This window comes from Lampris incognitus, chromosome 5, assembly GCF_029633865.1.
Source record: "Lampris incognitus isolate fLamInc1 chromosome 5, fLamInc1.hap2, whole genome shotgun sequence".
Lineage (NCBI taxonomy): Eukaryota > Metazoa > Chordata > Actinopteri > Lampriformes > Lampridae > Lampris > Lampris incognitus.
The window spans coordinates 25,372,171-25,396,600 of record NC_079215.1 but is presented as its reverse complement, the minus strand read 5'-3'; the positions used below and the strand labels follow the sequence as shown (position 1 = coordinate 25,396,600).

The following is a 24,430-nucleotide window of genomic DNA, read 5'->3' as shown; positions in this document are numbered from 1 at the left end:
AAAAGCTGTTGAGAGAGGCTTTTAGCCCCTCTCAGAAACATGAGCAATAAATAAATTATAGTAGAGTGGGAAATGGGTGGTAAGGATTCATTATTTTATTTAGTCAGTGGAGATTTTAGTTTAAATCCAGTAGATGGCAACATTTCAGATGCCAACCACCACTAAAAACGAATCAACAAGAAGGGCTATACAATCTGTAACTACTCCCAAAGTTTTTCTCCTGGTACAGACAAAACTACATTCCAACTGACATTTGACAAGTGTTTTATTGTCTTCTTTCACAACTTGAAAAGTGAAAAACTGAAATGAAATAATTACATTTTAATAATTACACCGTGAAAAACTGAAATGAAATAATTACTTTTGATCATTTCTTAGCAAAATACCTTTTAATGTCCATGAGGATTTAATTAGCTATGTAGCTTACCAACTAAAACTAGCATCAATGCCCTCTTGAAACTTGCAATCACATTAACGTGTGAATGCCTTCACATTAACTTGTGAACCAATAAATGTATTACACAAAGGTAGAATGTTTAACAAACAATCACATACTGTGTGCGCCTTCTAACCAGAAATTTTGGAGTCATGACTATCTTTTAATGTCGCACTGTTACTCTTCTTTTGCCAAGAAACTACTCCGTGTGTAACTTCAGATGGTTCCGGCAATGTGCGCATTTCCTGTCAAATGAGTTAACTTGATCACATGACTGGTATCTTGCCTATTCAACGTAGCTCACTTATCTGAACAGTAGGTGTCATTATTACCCAAAAACATTGTGAAACCAAAAGTTATATTTACAAATATCATTTACAATATGATTGCACAAAAACACTTATTATACTAAACAACCTATTTTCTCTGGAAGGTTTTTTTAAAGATATTAAGAAAGAAGCACGTGTTCCTGCTACAGCTACACAATCACAGTTACATTCTGTACAATGGACGACATTACTTATCCGCAGACCCTTGATTTGGATGAGGAAAAAATGGGAGAAACCTTAGGATGAGCAACAGAGGAGGGATTCCTCTTGCAGGACGGAAAGACATGAAATAGATGCCGAGGGGACAGAGTAGACAAGAAACATGGGTCTCTACAGCGCAGCACTGACTGTACGGCCATGTGAGAACACGGTTTAGTAGAGTGCGGCAAAGAGTTAATTCATTGACCATGGGGCCCCCCTCGTTCGGTTCAGTGCACAGTGTTACAGCTGGAATTCAGCAAATACAAGTTCCTGATAGTGATTGCGAAGGGCCTTCCCCCAAATTGCACCTACGTTATCAAACGAGCTCGGTGCAAACGACGTAGACCACGTAAAAGGTCACAACTGGTTAACGAGTTTCTTGCTCAGACGTTTTTCCGCTCGAAAACGACGTGATCAGCCCCCTTAAAGGCGCAGTGTGCGTTTCCGTGCGTTTCCGCGCAGCCATGTGAGGACGCGTTTGCCTTTAAAAAAAGCCGCCCTGGCTTCTGACAATGCGGGCAGCTGGGAGTGGGAGGGGGGTGTGTGGGAGGTTGGCCAGTGAGTGTGTGAAACGTTGAGGGGGGCCGGGGAATGCAGAGGTGGCGACGCAGACGTGTTGTTTGGCATTAACTTACGCACACACACACACACACACACACACACGTAAACGACCTTTGAATCTGTTTTCTAGCGGAGAGGCCGCCCCTCGCTCTGCGGTGGCCATTGGCTGCACGTACACGATGCAGCGTGTCCGTACGCGTGTGTCGCCCAAAACTCAAAGTCCGCTCGGTTGATCAGCGGGATGGGTGAAGAGTAACGAGGCTATCGTCTAGACCCGAGAAAGCTTGCAAAGGAGGGAGAGAAGCAAGCAGGAGCAGCAGCAGAGGAGGAGGAGGAGCGTATGTGTGCGTGCTGAGCTGGATAGGAAGTTGCCTACACCGCTGTCGCTTCATCCAACACACGGCGGAAACATGACGGAAAAACGGATGTCACGCTGGTACTTCGGTGGCCTTGCCTCCTGCGGGGCTGCCTGCTGCACGCACCCGCTAGATCTGGTCAAGGTAAGTTAATGGTGCGCACACAGAGACAGGCAGAGAGAGAGAGGGGGATTAGATCCAAACCGCTGTCCCCGTATGGAAGTATCTGCAGGTCCGTGAAGGAGCCTACCAGCTGTTTACGGAGGAGGGAATCTGGCGATTTATCTATCCCACATACGCCCAACGACTGACAGGACACCAGATTGGGCGACGAGTCATTGTTTATCGTCTTGCAGTGGCGTTGTGTCGGCAGTGATGTTCGGATGCTGTCATATCGTAACACGCAACTTTAATAGTTTTTGTTTTGATATTGCTCACTAGTTACATGTGAGGAACCTCAGTTGGATTCTCAGATATGGTGTTTTTTTCATATGGTGGTAGATATTGTTTATATATATATATATATATATATATATATATACACACCGGCCACTTTATTAGGCAGACCTGTCCAACTGCTCGTTAACGCAAATTTCTAATCAGCCAATCACATGGCAGCAACTCAATGCATTTAGGCATGTAGACATGGTCAAGACGATCTGCTGCAGTTCAAACCGAGCATCAGAATGGGGAAGAAACGTGATTTAAGTGACTTTGAACGTGGCATGGTTGTTGGTGCCAGACGGGCTGGTTTGAGTATTTCAGAAACTGCTGATCTACTGGGATTTTAACGCACAACCATCTCTAGGGTTTACAGAGAATGGTCCGAAAAAGAGAAAATATTCAGTGAGCGGCAGTTCTGTGGGCCAAAATGCCTTGTTGATGCCAGAGGTCAGAGGAGAATGGCCAGACTGGTTCGAGCTGATAGAAAGGCAACAGTAACTCAAATAACCACTCATTACAACCGAGGTATGCAGAAGAGCATCTCTGAACGCACAACACATCGAACCTTGAGGCAGATGGGCTACAGCGGCAGAAGACCACACCGGGTGCCACTCCTGTCAGCTAAGAACAGGAAACTGAGGCTACAGTACACACAGGCTCACCAAAATTGGACAATAGAAGATTGGAAAAACGTTGCCTGGTCTGATGAGTCTCGATTTCTGCTGCGACATTCGGATGGTAGGGTCAGAATTTGGCATCAACAACATGAAAGCATGGATCCATCCTGCCTTGTATCAACGGTTCAGGCTGGTGGTGGTGGTGTATTGGTGTGGGGGATATTTTCTTGGCACACTTTGGGCCCCTTAGTACCAATTGAGCATCGTGTCAACACCACAGCCTACCTGAGTATTGTTGCTTACCATGTCCATCCCTTTATGACCACAGTGTTCCCATCTTCTGATGGCTACTTCCAGCAGGATAACGCGCCATGTCATAAAGCTCGAATCATCTCAGACTGGTTTCTTGAACATGACAATGAGTTCACTGTACTCAAATGGCCTCCACAGTCACCAGATCTCAATCCAATAGAGCACCTTTGGGATGTGGTGGACCGGGAGATTCGCATCATGGATGTGCAGCCGACAAATCTGCAGCAACTGCGTGATGCTATCATGTCAATATGGACCAAACTCTCTGGGGAATGTTTCCAGTACCTTGTTGAATCTATGCCACGAAGGATCAAGGCAGTTCTGAAGGCAAAAGGGGGTCCAACCCGGTACTAGCAAGGTGTACCTAATAAAGTGGCCAGTGAGTGTGTGTGTGTATATATATATATACATACATACATACATACATACATATATATATATATATATACCACCATATAAATGTCCTTTCCTCGAGTAGCTTTATTGACAGCTGATGATTGCTTATGGCATGAAACAGGCTTGTGCTGTCTCATAAAGAATTTACTTGACCCACTGGATTATTTTTGCTCCTTATTTGTTGAGCACTTTCCCTACCGTTGAGTGTTTCTTTAAACAGTTATTTATTTATTTATTTATATATATATATATATTAGTGAAAAATAGCCCCATGATTATCTATTTTCCATATTGCCCAGCACTACAAAACACAAGATGGAAGCAATCTAAAATAGCGTCTCTACCCCGAAACAGTCCTTATATTGGGCCGCACAAGAAAGTTCATTGGCCAAATGTTTGCATATTCTTTTTTTTACATCTAACATAGAAAATTGGAAAACTGAATGCAGCATTTCTTTTACTTTCACGATGAAATAACAGAAAATGGATGCTTGACTATATTTTAATTAAGTTTGATGATATTTTGTTAGTCAAATAAAAGAGAAAGACAAGAAAGGTCAATTTGCCTCTTTGGTAGACATAATCATTTCTTCAGAGATGTCGATTTGATTTCATTGGCCTAAGAGGAGGCCTTACCCTCCCTCCATCCATCAGTTTCATCACTGGACAGCCGCTTGTGTGTGTGTGCGCTCGCGCGCGCGTGTGCGCGTGTGTGTGTGTGTGTGTGTGTGTGTGTGTGTGTGAGAGTTCACTGATTCTCAGTAAACTGGAGTCAGACTTGTGTTTGTGATTATAAACCATATCAGACTCGTTCATTCATTTACTTTTGTGAAGAAAGTGAGCGCTACACTACCGTTAAAACGATACAGGGGTAGGAAAACAAACTTATTAAACTGACTTGATTAGTATGGCACAACTTCAGTTGCAAGATCGCCTTACTAAATCACCAGGCTCAGCTCTGACGGCGCATAACACACTGAGACGCTACTAATAGTAAACGGCACTCGGTACGTCATGTGGCGTGTGATGATGGACACACAGTCAGTAATTACTATACACTGCGTGTATAGTAGGTGAGTTATCAAGTCTTCTTGCATGTTACCATACTGTCTGGAAACAATGTAATTTGTCCGGAGAGATTAACGTGCCAGAAAAGTTAATGCCATTGAAAGGATTTCTTACTAAACTACTTCTCACTTGGTCCACGTGTGCTGCTCATGTGTTCTCAATATAAAAGAAAAGGTATGAGAATTAAGCATTTGTGTCTGTTGCAACATGTTCCTGTTGATGTCTTCACAGTGTCTGTTAGGAAAGAGAGAGAGAGAGAGAGAGAGAGAGAGAGAGAGAGAGAGAGAATTGTAGATGTCCTTTCTCCCTGAAGGCAATTGTTCAAACATAATTATATATTGCACATTACCCTGACTACGTATGGACAAATGAACATAACACAAACACTGAACATACACAGATATTGGTAATCATATTTGTGAAGGCCTTAGGTTCAGTAAAGCTTCCTTATTGACTTATTCTCCAAATGAGTATTTCCCTGACCTGACCCCCCCCCCACATAGGGCAGTAAATGCAAGTCACTTTTCAAAGAAAGACTTTGTGTGAGCAGTGGTCCTTCTCAAAAGAGGTTGTGGTTACCGTGTTTTTCAGAACCCTACAATTTCCCCATAAATATAGTGACCAGAGTTTAATTTAGTCTAGGGAGCGACTAAATTTGGTTCCTCGCTAGGGAACAGGACTTTGCCTTTAGCATGCACACGCATACACACCGTTCGGCAAAGAAAGCACACTCGTGCTCTACATAGTCAAACCCCTGGTGCCCGATACGATAGGCGACGTTGTCGCCCTCATTTGACCTGAGTGTGTTTCAGATCTAAGCTGGCATAACTAGCTCACCATACATACTATATATCTCCTTATCCTGGGTGTATACGTCTGTATCTGTCTGTCTTTGTCTGTCTGTCTGTCTGTCTGTCTGCCCTTTAGCAAGAACACATGTTTGTTTGTTTTTTTTTGTTCCCATTATCATACCTTGATATGCCATGTGATTGGCTTGCTGCTAGCTGATTAAGTTTTAGTGTTGCCCAGACCAGTAGGAATGTGCTGTGTTCACGCTGCCAACAACCCTACGAGGACTACAGGAAATCTGAATGCACTGAATACGAATAGACAGAAAGCCACACTTGCCATACAAGCCATACAAAGCTTGTCAAGTTGTGTGTTTGTGTGAGTGTAACCGCACCTTTATTTTTTTTGTGGTGAGTGAAAGTGGCAGTCCGCTGTGTCCTTAGACTCGGTGCTCCGCCACAAATTACTCATCTCGTCAAAGTTACCGTTGGCTTGTGATAGTTGCCAAGTGCTTGCGAAATACTCAACCCACGGTTTACTTGAGTATTAGTAGTAGCAATACAGTATAATATTGCTGAAACGGTCACTGCTGTTTTAATCACATACTTAAGCTTCTACCCACAATAGTTTTTAAGTATGTCAACTAAATACCCTTAGAGGAAGAGAGGGTTCCTTTACAAAATGTTGCCTCTTTGATTTTGTTTTGGGTTTTTTTTGTTTTGGTTTTTGTTTTTTTGCTTCAGTAGGGTGTGTTCACTGTGGCTTAGCATTGCAAGCGCTCTGGATCATTTGTTAAATGTTAACCTTTGCGGCAACTACATTAACATGTTGCTGTGTTTTGTCAGGTGCACTTGCAGACGCAGCAAGAGGTCAAGATGAGGATGGTGGGGATGGCCCTTCATGTCGTGAAGAATGACGGCCTGCTTGCCCTTTACAACGGGCTCTCTGCCTCCCTCTGCAGACAGGTTTGTGCGTGCTCCAGTCAGTATAAAAACATCTTTGTCTGTATGTCGAGTCAAGTCAATTTTGGTCTGGCTGCACCATTAATGTGAACCCCTCTTGATGTCACCTGAGCCTTCTGGTGTCCCCTTGTCATTTCCCTAGTCAACTAGCGTAACCACAGGCTGAACTTGGCTGACATACGTGGGCATATTTTGGCTTTCCCAAGGATCAGCATGTTTTGGTTGCTCTTATAGTCGCATAAGAAGCACACATTGTAGTCCAGTATATGATCATTTCCCCATAATTATCGCACAACTATATGTGTCATATTGGAATTATTTGATAATACAGTGTGTAATATTATATAATATTATGTAATTATGTATTATGTAATACAGTTTTGTATATAATAATACAAAACTGTATTACATAATACAGTTTTTTTGGGGGGGGGGGTACAGGACAACCAATTGCTCCTGTCTTGGCAGTTACTCTGTTGACACAGCACATCAGAAAATGAGTGCTTCGTCTTAATGTTTCTCAAGCCATATCAAAGTATGGCTTAAATGTACACCGATACCACAAAATGAGTTTAACTGGCTGCATTGAAAAGACAATGTTAAAAGACAATCAGTCAAAAAGACAATGTGGCAATATACATGAGTTTAATGAATTTGCTTTGCTGTAGCAGGCTGTGATAATGATTTTAAAAAGGATTCAATAAGGATTTTGACTGGTTTTGTCTTGGGTAAGTCTTACGAACTTGGTGAACTAAAACAGTGAGTGGATTAAAACTAAACGATAGCCAAGTAAAGCTGGTTTCAGACGATGTGAGTTTCAAGTCACTATGGCAAACCCCCTACCCTTTATAAATTGTGAAAAAAAGGGAAGGCAGTACGTCGTTGGTTAGATGCTAGGAAAGTCTCTATTCGCTCTGTTGCCATTGCTTTATACTGGACTATATATACACTTCACCCCACCTTTACAGTAATGTCTGCCTATTAACATATCCATTTTACTTTCCTCTCCTCGCAGATGTCCTATTCTCTAACAAGATTTGCCATCTATGAAACAGTGAGAGACATGATCGGCAGCACTAGCAAAGGGCCCATGCCCTTTTATCAGAAGGTGCTGCTGGGAGCTTTTGGAGGTAGGACCAAACACTCATATCCTCTCTTCTTTTTTATATATGTGCACACCTGCATACATAAACTCATACTTACACGAACACATGATATCTCCATATGTGCCTACAGGTTTTACTGGGGGGTTTGTTGGTACTCCAGCAGACATGGTCAATGTCAGGTAAGACACTACATCCATATGCAAGCGGTGTCTACTCAAATATACACGATTGTGATTCTGTGTAAACATCCCTTATTCAATCAACCTTGTCCTCATTCAAACCTGTCATTAACAGTCTATGGGTAAAATTGGGTCTATGCCTTCATGACCGCTTAGGTAAGAGGCCATATCAAGACCTTAATTGGTTAACTTAGACTAGAATAGTCCAAAAGATAAACTTAGACTCAGTACTGTAATGCACATAGAATCCCCATCCCCCACCCCCCCAAGGACTTCTTCAGCTGCTTTCTCAGTGTAATAGTTGTGCAGCCACGACAAGACCACTCATATCCAACGTGCAACCAGATAAGATCAGAACAAAGACTACTGAAGAATCCTTTTTATTTTTTGGGACACAAAATTGAAGGTCAGTACCATTAAAGACTGAATAGACGGAAATTGTCACAGTGGCTTCAGAGTCTAGGGGAGAAAATTGCAGCTGAAAGTTGTCTCTATTAACAAGAATTCAGTGCCATTGTCGAGTGTTTGCTTATTGGGTGTACTCCCAATAAGCAAACACTAGTTTCCACCAGTTGGGCATGTGGTGCTTTTAGATGCCTATCGCACCTATATCATTTATTGCACTCTATACATTTTCTGTTGAGGTGGAATCCTTTTATAGACACCCCATGTTGACTCAGTTGGACACCAAACTAGTCCAAAAGATTTACCAATAATTTGGAGTCTCGGTCCACTTTCAATTGGACCTTGGTGCTGACTGTTTCCGGTGTGGAAGCAGTTTCAGTTGAATCTAACTCAGAGTAAGGAAAAATATAATGTGGTGTAGAGATTCAAACAGAATAGATGGAGCATCATTGGCAATTTGTAGCAAATGTGGCATTTTTTTTCTGATGCTGGTGTGATAATAAATCCTTAAGTATTTTTCTCTCTCTCCACTGTTGCTGTTTAGCGAGCTAAAAGCTACCGCAACATCCAGCAAGGTCTCCTTTTAGATCAAACCTTAACTCAAGGGTGCATTTGGAATAGGTCAATGCGTCACAAACTGGACTGATGCAAAAGAACAACGTTGTTGCCTTTTGGTTTCGATGTTTTTAATGAGTTTTATAAAGAAACACTCTTGCTCTGAGTTAGCTATTGAGTGATGCATCTTCCATCTTGACATTGTTTTGCAAGTAAAAGTTGAATGGGAGAGAAGTCTCTAAATAACTAAGTTAATGGTGTTATCCTTTACAATTATACAATTCAGGTTTGTGTTGTGCATAATTTAAATTCTAAACTAAACAAAACTGATTTCTTCCAGGATGCAGAATGATGTTAAACTACCACCGGAGATGAGGAGAAAGTAAGGCCTGTAATTTGGTTGAAGCTGGGTTTTTTTTTCAAGACATTCTAAACATCTTTTACTAGTTAACGGTGAATGGATCTTTTTATTCTCCAGCTACAAGCATGCCATCGATGGCTTCATCAGGGTCTTCCAGGAAGGTAAGGTTTGGGAAACCATAATCAGGCTATGTAACTAAGAAAAGTGCTCAGTGCGTCATTATGTCTCTTCTGCATCTACATTTCATTGTTCATGAACATGTACTTGAGTAACGACAATAAAGCTCAACTGAATTGAATGATCATGTCTGACCTTAAGCCATTATTGGTCTTATAGAGGGTGTGAGGAAACTGTTCTCTGGAGCCACAATGGCCTCCAGCAGAGGGGCTCTAGTCACAGTGGGACAGGTAAGCAACATTCCACGTAAACTGGTGTAACGTTTAGATTACTCTGGTATATTATCATGTTCATTCATATGTAGGATGTAAGGACAACAAAATGTACCTGTAACCATTATTTTGTAGGTATTCCCCGCTAGGGCTGCGCAACTAATCGAATTAAAATCTAAATTGCGATTTGACTACAAGGAATTTTTATGCTGCAAAGACTGCGATTTAATTACATGTATTTCTTTCGCTGTCATTTAAAGTAATATTCGGACAGATACGTTCGAGTAGCCATGCTCTGCTATACACTCGCGCATAGTCTGCGTGTGAGGATGATGTTTAGAGATGTTCACCAATTGGATGTCTCCTTTGAACCAGTCAGTGGCAGAGTCAGGTTGAATGAAAAATGAACCCAATACACAATTTTTGGTTGAATCGCTGGTGGAAAAAAAATACTTTGGCATCTAGACTAAAGCTGGGCAATATTTGGATATAAAGTTAAAGTTGGCTACATGCTTTCTGCTCTTAGCGTATGTAACTGTTATCATTAGATTACAGCTAGTGCACATGATTCAAAGATGCATCCTAGGATGCACTGGGACACATGATCAGTGATGTTTCCTGAGGTCCTCGGGTATTTCGGGTCTTTCAACATCATACACCCTCACTCAGGCAACCCAGCCAAGGTTGATCAGGCCCTGGCTTGTGTCCCAGCAGCATTGGCCCACAGATCACTCCTTCTGATCCAAAGCCATCTGGAGGCCCTCTCTGCAGCCTCCGTGGTAGACTTGATAGTTTTCCGTTTTGCAGCCCCAGTGATACCAAGTATGTAGACCTTGCACAGTAAGCAGCCAGCAAAGCCTCTACACCCCACTTCAATGTGCTCACAACGCACCTTCCAGCCTCTCCTCCAGCTCTGATCCACTAGCTCCTGTTACTTGGACCGCTTCTGCTCATTTGCCTCTTCCATCCAGTCCTCTCAGGGAACTGTCAGCTTTATAAGAAGCACCTGTTTTGAAGAGGCTGATGATAGCTAATGATAGTCTGGCCTCAACAAAGTTGTTATACTGTGGTCTGGGAACGTGAGCTTCCCCTGAAGTCAACTCACAGCTCCCAGTCTGACACAGAGCTGAGGAGATCGACTGCTGGTCTGGGCTGTAACTGAAGTTGCTTACCAGCCCTGGCAAAGGCAATGTTCCTCTGTCCGCGGGCTTGCTTGTTGCTGGAGATGGCCTCTGCGACTGTTTTCAGCACTTGGTCATATCACCAGCAGTATTGGCCTTCCTCCAGGGCTGATGGGCAGCTGCTGAGCATGTGGGCAAGGGAATCTTTTCCAGGGCATAGAAAACATGATGGAGAATCCATCTTGCCCCAGAGATGGAGATTTTCAGTGCTAGGTAGAACATCATACACAGCTTGTACCATGAACTTGATCCGCTGCGGTTCTGCCTGTCAGATATCTGCCCAGGATATCTTCTTCTGCAGCACACCTTCCCACCTTGTCCATGCTCCCTTTTGCTGTATGCCCACCATTCTGCTGGTCCTTTCCTCCTTGACACCTGCCTGCACCACCTCCAGGACTAGATGGCGACTGTCCTTGCCATGAGCCTTATTATAGCGAGGTTGTGGGATGGCTCCCAGCTCTGCCCGTCCAGTTGCCACCATGTTCACCCAAGCCCTGTGTCTCAGCCAACACTGCTATCTCCAGGCCTTCCTGGGCTCTCCACTTCCTGCCTGTCTGCACCATAATGCCTGCTGATGCCACTCTAGAGTCTTGTGCGAGAAACCCTGAACACCTCGTCGAGGCTGCAGATAGGGAGCTGGAGTTTGTTGCTCCTCCCATATTGTGCTGCACTGCTGAGGCTGCACGGCAGACCCAGCCATTTCTGTAGATAGCGACTGATCTTCCTCTCCAAGGTCTCCAGTATCGACAGCATTACCTCGTAAACCAGCTTCGGCTAGAGGACTCAGGGAAAGATGCCATGTTGGTAAATCCAAGCCTTGAACCTGCCAGGTAGGCCAGACTTGTCTACTGTGGTGAGCCAAGTCTCAAGCTCCTTGATGGTTGCTTGGATTGCCGCTGCATTCCTAAAGCTACAGTCAAAGACCTTGCCTAGACTCTTGACTGATTTCTTGTTTGAGTTCTCTTCCTTTGGTATCCAGACTCTCTCTGCCTGACTCCGCTGGTCCGCTACAGTTCCCCTGCACCAAATCACCTGCAGAATCTTCCAGAGGATGATGAGACGCTCTGGGCAGTGCTTGTACAGCTTATAGCAGTGGTTCCCAACCTTTTTTCCTTGGAGACCCCCCCCCAACTTGTTTCTAAGAAAAGCTGAGCCCCCCCTAGCCCGCGCGCACACACACACACCAAGAGAAAAGTGATTCATTCCAAATATTTATTTGCAAAAATTAACATCAATTAGTTTTTTTTCCACCTTTATCTTCAATAAATGTCTTGTTTCCATCCTCAGAACATCTGTGTAGAAATGTCTCTTGTCTTGTATAAGCTTAACATTTTTTTTCTTTTAACAACCCAACAGAGTAGGCCTGTTGTCATCTGACTCAGGCTCATGAAACATCAAATTATTAATTCAGTTGTCATCTTACACCCCAACAGAGTAGGCCTGTTGACATCTAACTCAAGCTCATTGAAACATCAAGTACTAGTTTTCATCTGACTCAGGCTCATAGAAACATCAACATATTAGTGCTAGTTTTCGTCTGACTCAGGCTCACTGAAACATCATATTTTTACTGTTATCATCTGACCCAGGCTCATTGAAACAATAACATATTAGTACTGTTGTAATCTGACATCTGACATCCACATGCACATCATGTAAAGTTGTGAACACTGTTTTTTGACAGACAGTAGGCCTATGTATTATTTTTGCTCTAGCATTTTTACTGAGTCTGTACCATCCTGTTCATTCGTAAACTAATAACACTTTTGGGGTTTTTTTTGGTTTTTTTGACAGGCAGCATATGTTATTTGGTTCACACGGTCACAATAACAATAACTTCTTCCTTCCTTACTTACCTAACTTCCTTACATTTTCTACTGAGTCTGTACCATCCTGTTCATTCATAAACCAATAACACTGTTGGTTTTTTTGACAGGCAGTGTGTGTTATTTTGGCACACACAATAACAATAACTTCTTGCTAACATTTTTTTACTGAGTCTGTGTCATCCTGTTCATTCAGAAACTAATGGCCACTTTGGGCTTGCATACCTTTGACCAGGGATGGAATGTCAGGTGCGATGCTTGTGACAGCCAGCCTAAAGTCCTGGTGTACATGGAGTCTGTTGCGGGCTTTTGTTTTCATTGTTACAAGGGCACTGAAGACTGTCTCAGACAGATACTATGTCATACTGAATGGGAGAATAACCCTTGTAACTGCGTATTTGGCCAGTCTGGGTGCAACAGCGTGTCCTATCCAAAACTTTTTGTATCCGTTCTCCTGGAAATATTTCTTTGACACCGAGTCGGCTTGAAGGTCAGCAAGCTCATCATAGCTGCAGCCCCACCCGTGCAGCATGCAACAAGGTTCTCGTAGGGCAGATTGTTGGATGAGAGATAGGAGTCCACAGCCTTAAACATATCCTGTTGTAGTTGTGGTTAGATTGGTAGACAAAAGAATGTCTTGTTTCAAGTCATCGCCATCAACACATTGAACATAAACGATGAGCATGGACCATCTGACACTGCTGTCGTTGTCGTTTCATCCAGCTGAATGGCAAAGGGAACATTGTTAAGCTTCTCGTGCAGCTGGTTCTGACAATCTTCAGCCATTTTATCAATTCTGTCTTTGACGGTGTTGTCAGAGAGTGGGACGGTTTTCACTTTATCAGCTGCATGTGGGCCACACAGCCTCTACAATTTTCAGACAGGCAGGTTTGATAAACGGCTGTCCAACAGTGTGTGGGTTTTTAGCCTTGGCAATCAATAGCCAACACTCAAATTATACCTCTGTGGCTCTGTGCAAATCACTGCCTGCTCGTTCAAATGCTTTTCTGATGTCGGCGGATCTTCATGATAGCGCCAACTGCTTTTTCCTCTCAAAAAATTCCTGACTTTCGCCAATAGTCTCTTGACGTTTTGTCTCTTGGTGTCGTTTCATTTTGCTTGGCTTCATGCTGTCGTTAGCTAGTTTCTCACCACACATGACACATTCTGGCTGAGACTTGTCCTGTCCTTCCATAAAACCAAAGTTAAGGTAGCTCTCGAAATAAAGCCTTACTTTCTTTCTTGACACTGAGTCATCTGCACTTTTAAATTTCTTAGCCATGTTGTTTCATTCATAAAGTGCTGCTGTTGACTGCAGGAAAAAACGAAGATGAGCTAACATTAGCTGCTAGCCGAGTAGCTACCTGACAACACTGTCTGCTCAGAGTTTGATCGCGCAGATTGACTGGTCACAGAGGTGGGGTTACTAGGTGCAGCCCAACTTCATTTTAGAAGGGGTGGGGTGACCAAAAATATATCTTTTTAAATATTTTTATATACAGACTTTTGTATAAAATAAATTATCCGGTAAGTGAGTTTTATGCTTTTATTTAACATGTGCACTTTGACAACCTGGCAGCACAGTGGCGCAGTGATTAGCGCGATTGCGTCGCAGCAAGAAGGTCCTGGGTTCGAGCCCCGGGATAGTCCAAACTTGGTGGGACATCCCAGGTCGTCCTCTGTGTGGAGTTTGCATGTTCTCCCCGTGTATACCTAGGGTTTCCTCCGGGGGCTCCAGTTTTCTCCCACAGTCCAAAGACATGTAGGTCAGGTAAATTGGCTGTATTAAATTGTCCCTAGGTGTGTGTGTGTGTGTGTGTGTGTGTGTGTGTGTGTGTGTGTGTGTGTGTGTGTGTGTGTGTGTGTGTGGGCCCTGTGATGGCCTGGTGGCCTGTCCAGGGTGTCTCCCCGCCTGCTGCCCAATAACTGCTGGAATAGGCTCCAGCATCCCTGTGACCCTGGGAGCACGATAAGCAGTTCAGATAATGGATGGGTGGATGGATGGACTTTGACAACCTCAGAGCAGAAAAGCCTCACGCACCCCCTGTGATCTTTGGCACCCCCACCCCCCCTCAGAGCAGACAAAGCTTCGCGCACCCCCTAGGCTCTCAGGCAGCCCCCCCCAATGGGTGCGCAGACCCCAGGTTGGGAACCACTGCCTTATAGGGTACTCAACTGGGTCTCAGAGTGGAGTTAGCTCTGGCTGAAGTAACCACCTCCTGGATTTCCCTCAGGTGGGCTCTCTGGTATTGAACTCAACCGTGGGTGATGGTATATCCATAACAGCTCTGAGGGGCCGTAGCTCTTGCCCTCTATCAGGGTCACTCAGATTGTTGTACACTAACTGTAGCTATAAACTACAACTACACACAAACAATATCTAATGTTACATGGGTCCCAGTATAAGTGACCGCGGCACACCTATTACAGTAATGTTAACTTTAGTAAACAACCATGTACAAGTTGGCCGAAATTTTTATGTTTGCTAAACGTTACCTGCTAAAATCCCAGACAATGCACCACTCCTTAGGTACCGAAACTTGGTACCGAAGGACGAGAAGTTTTTTGATACTCGGTAGTAACGAAGCAATTCAGTTGGTGCCATAAAAGTACCGAAGTTCGGTACACAGCCCTAGTCGTGAGGGTAATCAAGTTTCTCTCCCATAATGTGCAAATGGATTGTGTGATTTGAATACCTGGATATTTAAATCCTGCATTAGACTGCCTCAAGGTATAGATGATAATATTTCTGTAGCCAGTTGGTTGACAGGAAAACACTCACTTTTGTGGATATTTAATTTGTATCCTGAAATCACACCGAAAGATTTCAAAATTGAAATAATATGAGGAATACTAACGAAAGGATCATTCAAATACAAAAGGAGACCATCGGCATATAGTGAAACCCTATGCTCAGTGCCCCACCTCCGAATCCCCTTCAGTCCTTTCTCCAGCTTCAGAGCAATCGATAGTAGCAATAGCAAACAATAATGGGGAGAGTGGGCACCCCTAACGTGTCCCACGGGAGAGTGGAAAAAATCGGACCGTTGAGTATTTGTGCATACTGCCACATGAGGAGATTAATAAAGTAGCTCGATCCAAGAGATGAGGCCAGTGCCAAAACCAAACTGCCATACAGAAGAAAATAAATAAGCCCACTCCACCCTGCTGAAAGCCTTCTCAGCGTCAAGGGACACAACCAACTCTGGTTCAGTGGAAGATGGCAGAGTATGAATGATGCCAAGAAGCCCTCGGATATTTGTAAAGGAGTGCCTCCCTTTTGTAAAGCCAGTCTGGTCCTCCGATATGATTGAAGCCATTACTGATTCCAGTGGCAGAACGAACATCTTTGCAAGTATCTTGACATCTACCGGTTGGAGTGAGATCGAACGAAATTAAGCACAATTCAACAGGTCCTTGCCTTTCTTAAAAATCAGAGAAATTGAGGCCTGGCAAATATGAAGTCTCTAGTCTGTGTACAGGTTTTTTTTTCTTAATAAAAGCAATTGTTGCAGAGGGTCCCAGTATACTCCCAGGCAGACTTCCTGCCTTTGTATTGTTTTATACATCGCTGGTAAATGGTCAGTAATTAGGTACAGCTTGGGTAGTTGATTTATTTTTTTCCAGCTGAAAGTTATCATGGAAAGTAAAGAAAAGCGTGCATATAATTATAAAAAACACTCTTAAATCTCCATTTAGTTGTGTACCATCAAATCAAAATCAAATGGAGCCTTTTTAAATCTTTAATCAAGCAATTCCAAAGTCATCAATTATGCAACTCAGCTCAAACTCGAGTCATATAATGGTGTCTCAAGGCCCTCCATGTCTGCTGATTATAATTCTTATCTGCACTGATCCTTGAATTTTTCTCTTACTGTGAAAAATATTTTTATATCTTTTTTTTTATTTTTCTTCTCTCTGTTCTTTCACCTTTAGCTGGCATGCTATGACCAGGCCAAGCAGCTGGTGTTGGGAACAGGCATGATGGGCGATAACATATTAACACATTTCCTCTCAAGCTTCATTGCTGTGAGTATTAGGTGGTCTTATTTGTTGAATTGTCTTTATGCATGCTCAATAATCCAGGTAAGAATATCACAGAAAGTTGAATCAGTTCATCTGGACACGTTTATTAAGGGAGAAACATTTCATCACTCATCTAAGTGACCTCTTCAGTCTCAACTAACTGCAGGTATCCTCACCCTTATAAACAATACAGTAGCGTAACGACCGAAAATGATCAGTTTCATATGCAAATTGCCATAAGCATTAACTAGAGTTACAATTGCAATGTGTAATAACAGTGTACACTACATTGCTCTGTTTGTGCCAGGGAACCCGATCCTTGGGCTGGACCAATTTTTGGCACAGCGTGTTTTTGGGGTTTGAAAGGAACTGAGACACGATGTTTGGACAATATGTATCTCCACTGTTCCACCACTCCCACCACATAAGGAATCACCACTGGTTTACACTTAGGCAGCTGTTGTCCTTCTCCTCCCTCTGATCAGCTGGTGTACTGTTTGGGTGTCTTCCTGCCTTTGACTAACCCCAGTTAAGATAACCACACTTAAACAGGGCCTGTTTATGTGGATTTTCTCCCCTTCCCTGGCTGCTGTGTCAGTGGGAACGTTGTCAGCTCGGTGGTACAGCGTCCTGATGACTCCTAGTTTGTGCTCCAGTGGATGATGAGTCAAACCTTAACCGCAGTCTACACCCATCTATAGGCCAGTGGCCACTCTTTCGAGGATGAGAATGTGCACATCCTTGATAGGGAGGAATGCTGGTTTTAATGGGAAGTCAAAGAGGCCATCTCTGTGGAGAAGGAATGACTATCCCTGAAATGAGGCGGTGCCTAAGAGTACATCTGTCGCCATCTTACAAAGCTGTGATTGCAACCATTCCCAAATCCTGTGTGAATAGTACACATTGCCATTGAAACTCTAGTTAATGCTCACAGCAATTTGCATATGAAACTGATCATTGTTGGTAGTTAAGCCACTGTATTGTTTATATGGGTGGGGATACCTGCAGTCACTTGAGACTGAAGACTCGACATGCTGGGTGTCACAGGCTCTGCACTCTCAATGTTTGCAACCTACCAGGTGACATGGAGGGGATCTGTGTCGGAGCCTCGCAGACTGACTACAGGTGTTCCACAGGGTTTGGTTCTGGGTCCTGCCCTTTTCTCCCTGTACACGACTTCCCTGGGTTCTGTTATTCGCTCGCATGACTTCTCTTACCATTGTAATGCTGATGACACCCAGCTGATCTTGTCCTTTCCTCCCTCTGACACACAAGTAGAGACACGCATTGCTGCGTGCTTGACTGACATCTCGGAGTGGATGACGACACACCACCTGAAGCTCAATCTGGACAAGACAGAGCTGATGTTCCTCCCGGGGAAAGGTTGCCCGCACTGAGACCTGGCCATCACCATTGACAACACCGTGGTGTTGCCAACTCGGACTGTGAGGAATCTGGGTGTGATCCTGGACGACCAACTGTCGTTTGCTGAAAACATTGCATCGGTTGCTCGCTCTTGCAGATTTCTCCTCTATAACATCAGGAGGATTCACCCATTCCTCACCGACGAGATGGCACATGTGCTCATCCAGGCTCTGGTCATCTCCCGGCTGGACTACGGCAACTCCCTCCTTGCTGGCACCCTGGCATCGGCCATCAGACCTCTGGAGCTTGTTCAGAAAGCTGCAGCTCATCTAGTGTTCAACCGCCCTAAGTTCTCCCACACAACTCCCCTTGTCATGTCCCTACACTGGCTCCCAGTAGCTGCTCGCATCCAGTTTAAGACTCTGGTGCTAGCCTACAGGGCAGTGAAAGGAACAGTTCCTTCCTATCTCCAGGCCATGGTCAAGCCCTACACCCCCGCCCGACCACTTTGCTCTGCTGCCTCAGGACGCCTGGTTGCCCCATCGCTCAGAGGCCCTTGCTGCTGATCTACCCGGTCACGGCTCTTTTCTGTCCTGGCCCCACAGTGGTGGAATGAACTCCCCACTGATGTCAGGACAGTGGAGTCGCTGCCCATCTTTCGGCACAGGTTGAAAACTCACCTCTTTAAGAACTACTACCGTGTTACTTGTTCTTAGCACTTATTGTATTCACTCATTTAAAAAATAAAAAAATCTCTTTCTTGCACTTTTACTTAAGCACTGGTTTTGCTCTTAGATGTTTGTTTAGATGCACTTATGACCTCTGATGACTAGTAGTTCTCCTGATTTCCTACGTTAAATGCACTTATTGTACGTTGCTTTGGGTAAAAGCATCGGCTAAATGACTGTAATGTAATGTAATGTCAAATAGATGAGTGATGAAATGTTTCTCTCTCAATAAACATTGTGTCCAGATCAACTGATTCAACTTTCTATGATATTGTTTGAATTGTTTTATGTAGATGTGCATTATTAAAAGCTGGATGGTTCTGTGATCTGTAAAGCTGCATTAAGCAATATTTTCGAGATTTCCGTTGAATCAAATGACTCCATGTTATTCTTTTCACTGCGGGGAGTCAGTCAATGTTAATATTGAAAATATCACTTAATGCAGCTTTGGTGCTCTCACTCATATGCATACTCTTTTGGTCTGTAGGGAGGCTGCGCTACATTCCTATGTCAACCTCTAGATGTGATGAAGACGAGGCTGATGAACTCTAAAGGAGAGTACACGGTGAGATAAAGTCCTCCATCCAGCTCCTCTTTCCCTTTCATCCCTTCAATCTTCCCATCTCTCTTTTAACTCTGTACGTGTTCATTTTTAGGGGGTGATGCATTGTCTACAAGAAACTGCTAAGCTGGGTCCTCTGGCATTCTACAAGGTCAGAAATAATACTGTCTTCATTACAGGAACTTATATTTATAATTAGACTAAATCAGGGACTTAGCTCTATGTCAACATAACCCTTGGCCTCGAAGAGTTCATGCCAGCTCTGCCTGTTTCCTGAATGCAGAAAACCATTCAAAGATAAAACCCCTGTATATTATATAATTTAATCTTGGGTTAAAAACAATTAAGTTAAGCTATCAAGGTGGTGCCACCATATCTTAATACCTGTGCAGGGTCATAAACAATTACCGTATTTCCGGCACTATAAATACCTGGGGTTTTTTTTAATCGTCTGGCTAGTCCTGTGATTTATATTCAAGAGCAACTAATACAATGTAATTTTGTGAAACGAATACACTGCATTTCAACTAAGGCCACAAGATTACACTGTTTAATCTTGTGACTCAATTGAGAATACTGTATTAGAGGACTGCATTGGGATTCCGTGGGTCCCACAGCACCCAACGCAAATCTTGCGAGAGCAGGCAGTTTCAACTTTGTTGGGGGTAGGAGTGGGTGGTCTAAAAATAAACTGCAGGTCCCGGCATTTAGCTAACACTAATCAGGAAGGATGGAGTCAACAAATGAAGTTGAAATGAAGATCAAAGCAGGTCATCACACTACATAAGAAAAGCAAGGCAAGTCTGACATTTGGAAAAAAATCTTAGTTGTTACTGACAAAGATGGAAATGAACTGGACTTTGTTGGTTGCAACAAATGTGCAAAAGTATTGATCTACAATGGGCACAAATCTGGCACATCTGGGTTGAGGTGACATTCCTGCTCTGTTCAAGTAAGCTCTACTTCAAAGAAAAAAACACATCTGCCTGCATAGATTAAACAAGATACTACTGAAAAATGTGTGATACTTTGCTGTAGAGACTTTTGGCCGTATGACTTTGTCACCAGGAAAGGCTTTGTTGACATAGAATAGAATAGAATAGAATAGAATAGAATAGAAAGCCTTTATTGTCATTGTACAGAGTACAACACTGATTAGTGCATTAAAAGACACAGGGAAGCAAATCAAAATAACATAAACAGCATAACAACCAAACCCTGCACAATTGCATCATAACCGAAACCAGCGATCGGTTTCATATCCAAACCTTGTGTCCAGATGAACTGATTCAAATTTCTAGGAATAAGATGTATCTATTGCACTATAATAACTAATTATTGCACTCATATTAATGTAATTATACACTAGAACATCTTGATACATGCTCAATAATCCAGGTAAGAAAATCAAAGGTTGAATCAGTTCATCTGGATACGTTTATTGACAGATACATTTCATCACTCAAGCAAGTGACGAAACGTATCTTGTCAATAAACGTATCCCGGTGAATTGATTCAACCTTCTTTGATATACACTAGAACATAATTTTGCTATCTTATTACCAACAGGTATGCATCTCTCTATTTATACTACAAGGTGAAATAACGTATTTTCCCTGCGGGACAGGAGAAGACACAAAAAGCAGTGGAACTTTATTGTGTGGGCATGAATGGTCAGAATGTTTGAAGGTGTGGGCAGGAGTGGACACACACATTTGCGGGAGTGGGTGGTAATGGTCAGAAATCCAGCTGGAGCGGGATAAAGAAAATAGTCCCGTGCAGGGCTCTATACTGTACCACCATATAAATGTGACTTATACACTGAAGCGACTTGTTATTTCTCCTCGCAACAATGCGTTTTTTGCTGAATATGACTTACACTCCAGTGTAACGTCTAGTCCGGGAAATACGGTAATGCTATTCCCTCTTATCTTACCACCGTCTCAGAAATATGAAGCTCATTGGATTGTGCTAATAATGTACCTTGTGTATCCTGACATTTACATATGAGGTGAAAATGGTTTTAAGCAAATCATTAAACCATGTTATAGACTTCATGGTTATGGCCCTTGCCAGATTTCCCCTTTTCTAAAAATTTTTTCCCCTCACTATGTAAGAAAGACTTTCAGAATGTCACAGCATTTCACAACACTCTGATTTAATTAGACAGAAAACCGAATTACTAATATTAACAAGGTCTTGTTTATTAGCAAGAATTTGGCAATACAATTTGTATTGCAATACAAGTGTCCTAATTCAATGCGTTGGGGTGCTACTAACACTGTGAGACATTACAATTTTTTTGTCAGAATTACAGAAAATAATAAAGAAAACACCTCAGTATGAATAAAATAAGTATTCGGAGCTGTAGCTAGTGTGGCACTGGCAACGTCTGCTGCTGTTGTGGTTTTCTGCAGCCCTGTTACAGCACTGCACATGCCACCTAGTGGTCGGAGATGGTAACACAATGAAGTACTGCTGCTGCCACCGCCTCTTTGTGTGTAACCTTTAGAGTCGATGCAGTGTTTCTGATACAATATTGAAAACATAGTATCACAATACCCGTGTCTCGGTAGTTTCTTACACCCCTGATACTAACCCGCAGTCAAATGGTGTTGCAGGGTCTTGTTCCAGCAGGGATCCGGCTGATTCCTCACACAGTGCTCACCTTTGTCTTCCTGGAGCAACTCAAGAAGAACTTTGGCATTCTTATCATCTCCTAAGGACACTCCAAGACCTTCAACCCCTTAAACCTTTCAAACTCTGCGCAAGGTGCACCAGCTTCTCACTGGCTGCCAATGCCGTTTAGACCATGCTGCTGCTGCTGCTGCTGCTGCTCTGCTCTGCTCTGACCAAGTTAAGAGGGAAGAAAAGGGGGGGGGGATTAATTGGTATTGTATTAGCGCAGTTTCTGTTTTTGTTATTGTTCCAACTCTGTCTCATCATCTCATCTATAGAAACTGGAAGTAAAATAATCAAGGACGTTGACAGCAGCCATAGCTCTAGCTGCCAGAACGTGCTTGGCTCCTGCAACCTGTACAAACATCACGTCACGAACAAACAAACAAACAAACCTTAAATCGGGGAACTTATCAACATGGTTTAGCAGCAGAGTTAAGTATAGAGGTGCTAAGGGATCGATTTGAGAAACTGCCCACCAGCCGATGTGTTATCTAGATATGTGAAGCTGAGTATGGTTAGGGTTAGGCTAAGGTGGTATTTAGTGTTATGTTGAAAGTGAAAAGGGCTCATCTCGAGCAATTCTAATTACGTAATGATTAAATGAATGTTCCCATTAACTACTAACTCAGAATTAGATTTGCTATTAGGTTTTTAATCAATGTAGATTTTAAAGCTACGGCCAGATACAGTCATTTCATTGTTTTTTTCTCTTGAAGAGTTTATCAGTGCCATCATAAGCAGGGAACTGTGGTTGTGCTGGGCTCACAATGTGGATTTAACAGTTGTACACAAAGAAAATGACAGCGATTCATTTTGATCAATGATTATGTTCCCAAAATTGCACACTGTTGATTTGTTTTGTTCTCTGCAGTAATATTTTATAACTGGAAATTGACTACTAGTGCACAAGACTCATTTTCAGTTACTTTTACCTGATTGTTTTTTTTTTTTTTTACATTATTCCTAAATTCTTTGTCACTGAAATTCAAAAATATGTAGTGAAAAAGTGACAATCTAGACCATTCAATGTTTTCAGATAGGTAGAAATATTGAGCATATTGTGCGGCCTTGAGTAAAGATAGAAATCCTGTAGTACGGGCATTACTGTGTGATGGTAGTTCAGTTTCTAATCAGACGGAAAGCTGTGACATTTTGAATCTATGATTTCTCTACTGATGCCTGTTGATGATCTGGTCATAAGCCTGTAAAGGATTGTCGTATGGTGCAGTGACATTTTTAGCTATGTTAGTTTTGTCTAGCTAGCAGAATGTGCTTCAGACTCCATGAGTCTGGATGCTGCTCTGTTTTGCATGGTACTTTATAAGGACTTGCACTTAACTCTATGTCACACTGGCTTGTAGAAATGTATGCACACACTCTTAAGTTTATTACAGCGAGTAGCATCCCTGTTCTAAACACATCCTTACAATCTAATCGAGCGACTCCTCCTAATGCTTTATGACTGTAGTATTGTTATCGTCTCTCGTGAGAGAGATTTTACTTTGTTAACATGTAGTAATGGATGCATTGTAGTAAACTAATGAAGTGCTGTACAGCCCTTGCTCTACTAACAAGTGTCATGTTGAAGTAATTTTGCCTTACAGTGCCTTCCTCTGGGGAGCAGTATGATCATGTGTGAATGCAATCCAATTTGTATCCAAGTCCCAACCAAACAGTAGTGGATTTAAGTCTCTTTATGCCAGCTCACATTTCCTCTCAATGCACCTCTTCCATTTAAAGAGAGGGGATGATGGGGACCAGTTAATATGATTGATTAAACTTGAAGCTTGTGATGGTGTGAATGAGAAAGTCACAAAGTGAATACTACAAGAGAGATAAACACAGATACACTGGACTGGAGGGACTCCAGTGGTTGTAATGTGTGGTTGTGATTTTGTATTTTGTTGATCAAAAGACGATGATTTTGGAATTAAAAAAACTAATTTAAAGAACACCTTTGACTTCAAGTCATATATAATTATCTGAATATCTTGCGTGAATGTGTATGCCCCTCAGTAACTTACACTTTTAAAACAAGTCCTCCAATGCACGCATGCTTGATGTATAAAACAATATGAGTCATCAAATGCAAGCATTTGGCTCTAACTAAAACACAGGTATGCAGTATATAACCCCCAAGTGCTCTGAACACTAATAGCCTTTAGTATCATGGGAGGGAGAAGTCTTCACATGAGCTGCATTCCCTCTATTGGCCAGACTTTGTAGTGCAGAGATGCAGACCGTCCCGCTGAATAATGTATTAGCATTTGACCCCGTAATAACTGGGACATATTTTATGCCTTTAGTCACCCCTTAACAATTGCCCATATTCTTAACTCTACCTTTCAACTTGGCATCTAACAAATCAAATGGCCTGTTCTCCCATTTGTGAGAACTATTTATGTGTCCATCCTGGACTGAGCGTCTGGAGGTCAGAAGTGACATGAATCGGTGATTTAGATTAAGTCACCTCTGGCTCTGTTCCATTGCCCAGATGAACATTTCTGCCCATTGCTTCTGCCCATTGCTTTATTAAAGTCATCCATATGCAGTACCAAAACAGCCCGTATCTGCTGCCAGTCAGTCTACCACCC

General features: G+C 42.7%; 1 protein-coding gene across 1 annotated transcript; it reads left to right on the top strand.

The window, feature by feature from the left end:
• Window positions 1-1,558: 1,558 nt before the first annotated feature.
• On the top strand, window positions 1,559-23,782 carry LOC130112514 (mitochondrial dicarboxylate carrier-like). The gene is made up of 11 exons (XM_056279910.1): window positions 1,559-2,027; window positions 6,355-6,474; window positions 7,487-7,601; window positions 7,708-7,756; window positions 9,057-9,098; window positions 9,195-9,238; window positions 9,414-9,484; window positions 16,410-16,502; window positions 19,080-19,157; window positions 19,249-19,305; window positions 21,776-23,782. The coding sequence occupies exons 1-11, from the start codon at window positions 1,938-1,940 to the stop codon at window positions 21,875-21,877; spliced, it is 861 nt and encodes a 286-aa protein (XP_056135885.1). The 5' UTR covers window positions 1,559-1,937; the 3' UTR covers window positions 21,878-23,782.
• Window positions 23,783-24,430: the final 648 nt, after the last annotated feature.

Excerpts from the sequence above, each read along its gene's own strand:
- LOC130112514 (XM_056279910.1), top strand. The coding sequence starts at position 1,938 with ATGACGGAAAAACGGATGTCACGCTGGTACTTCGGTGGCCTTGCCTCC. Across the intron at positions 2,028-6,354 it reads ACCCGCTAGATCTGGTCAAG|GTGCACTTGCAGACGCAGCA; the intron begins GTAAGTTAATGG and ends GTGTTTTGTCAG. Across the intron at positions 7,602-7,707 it reads GCTGCTGGGAGCTTTTGGAG|GTTTTACTGGGGGGTTTGTT; the intron begins GTAGGACCAAAC and ends ATGTGCCTACAG.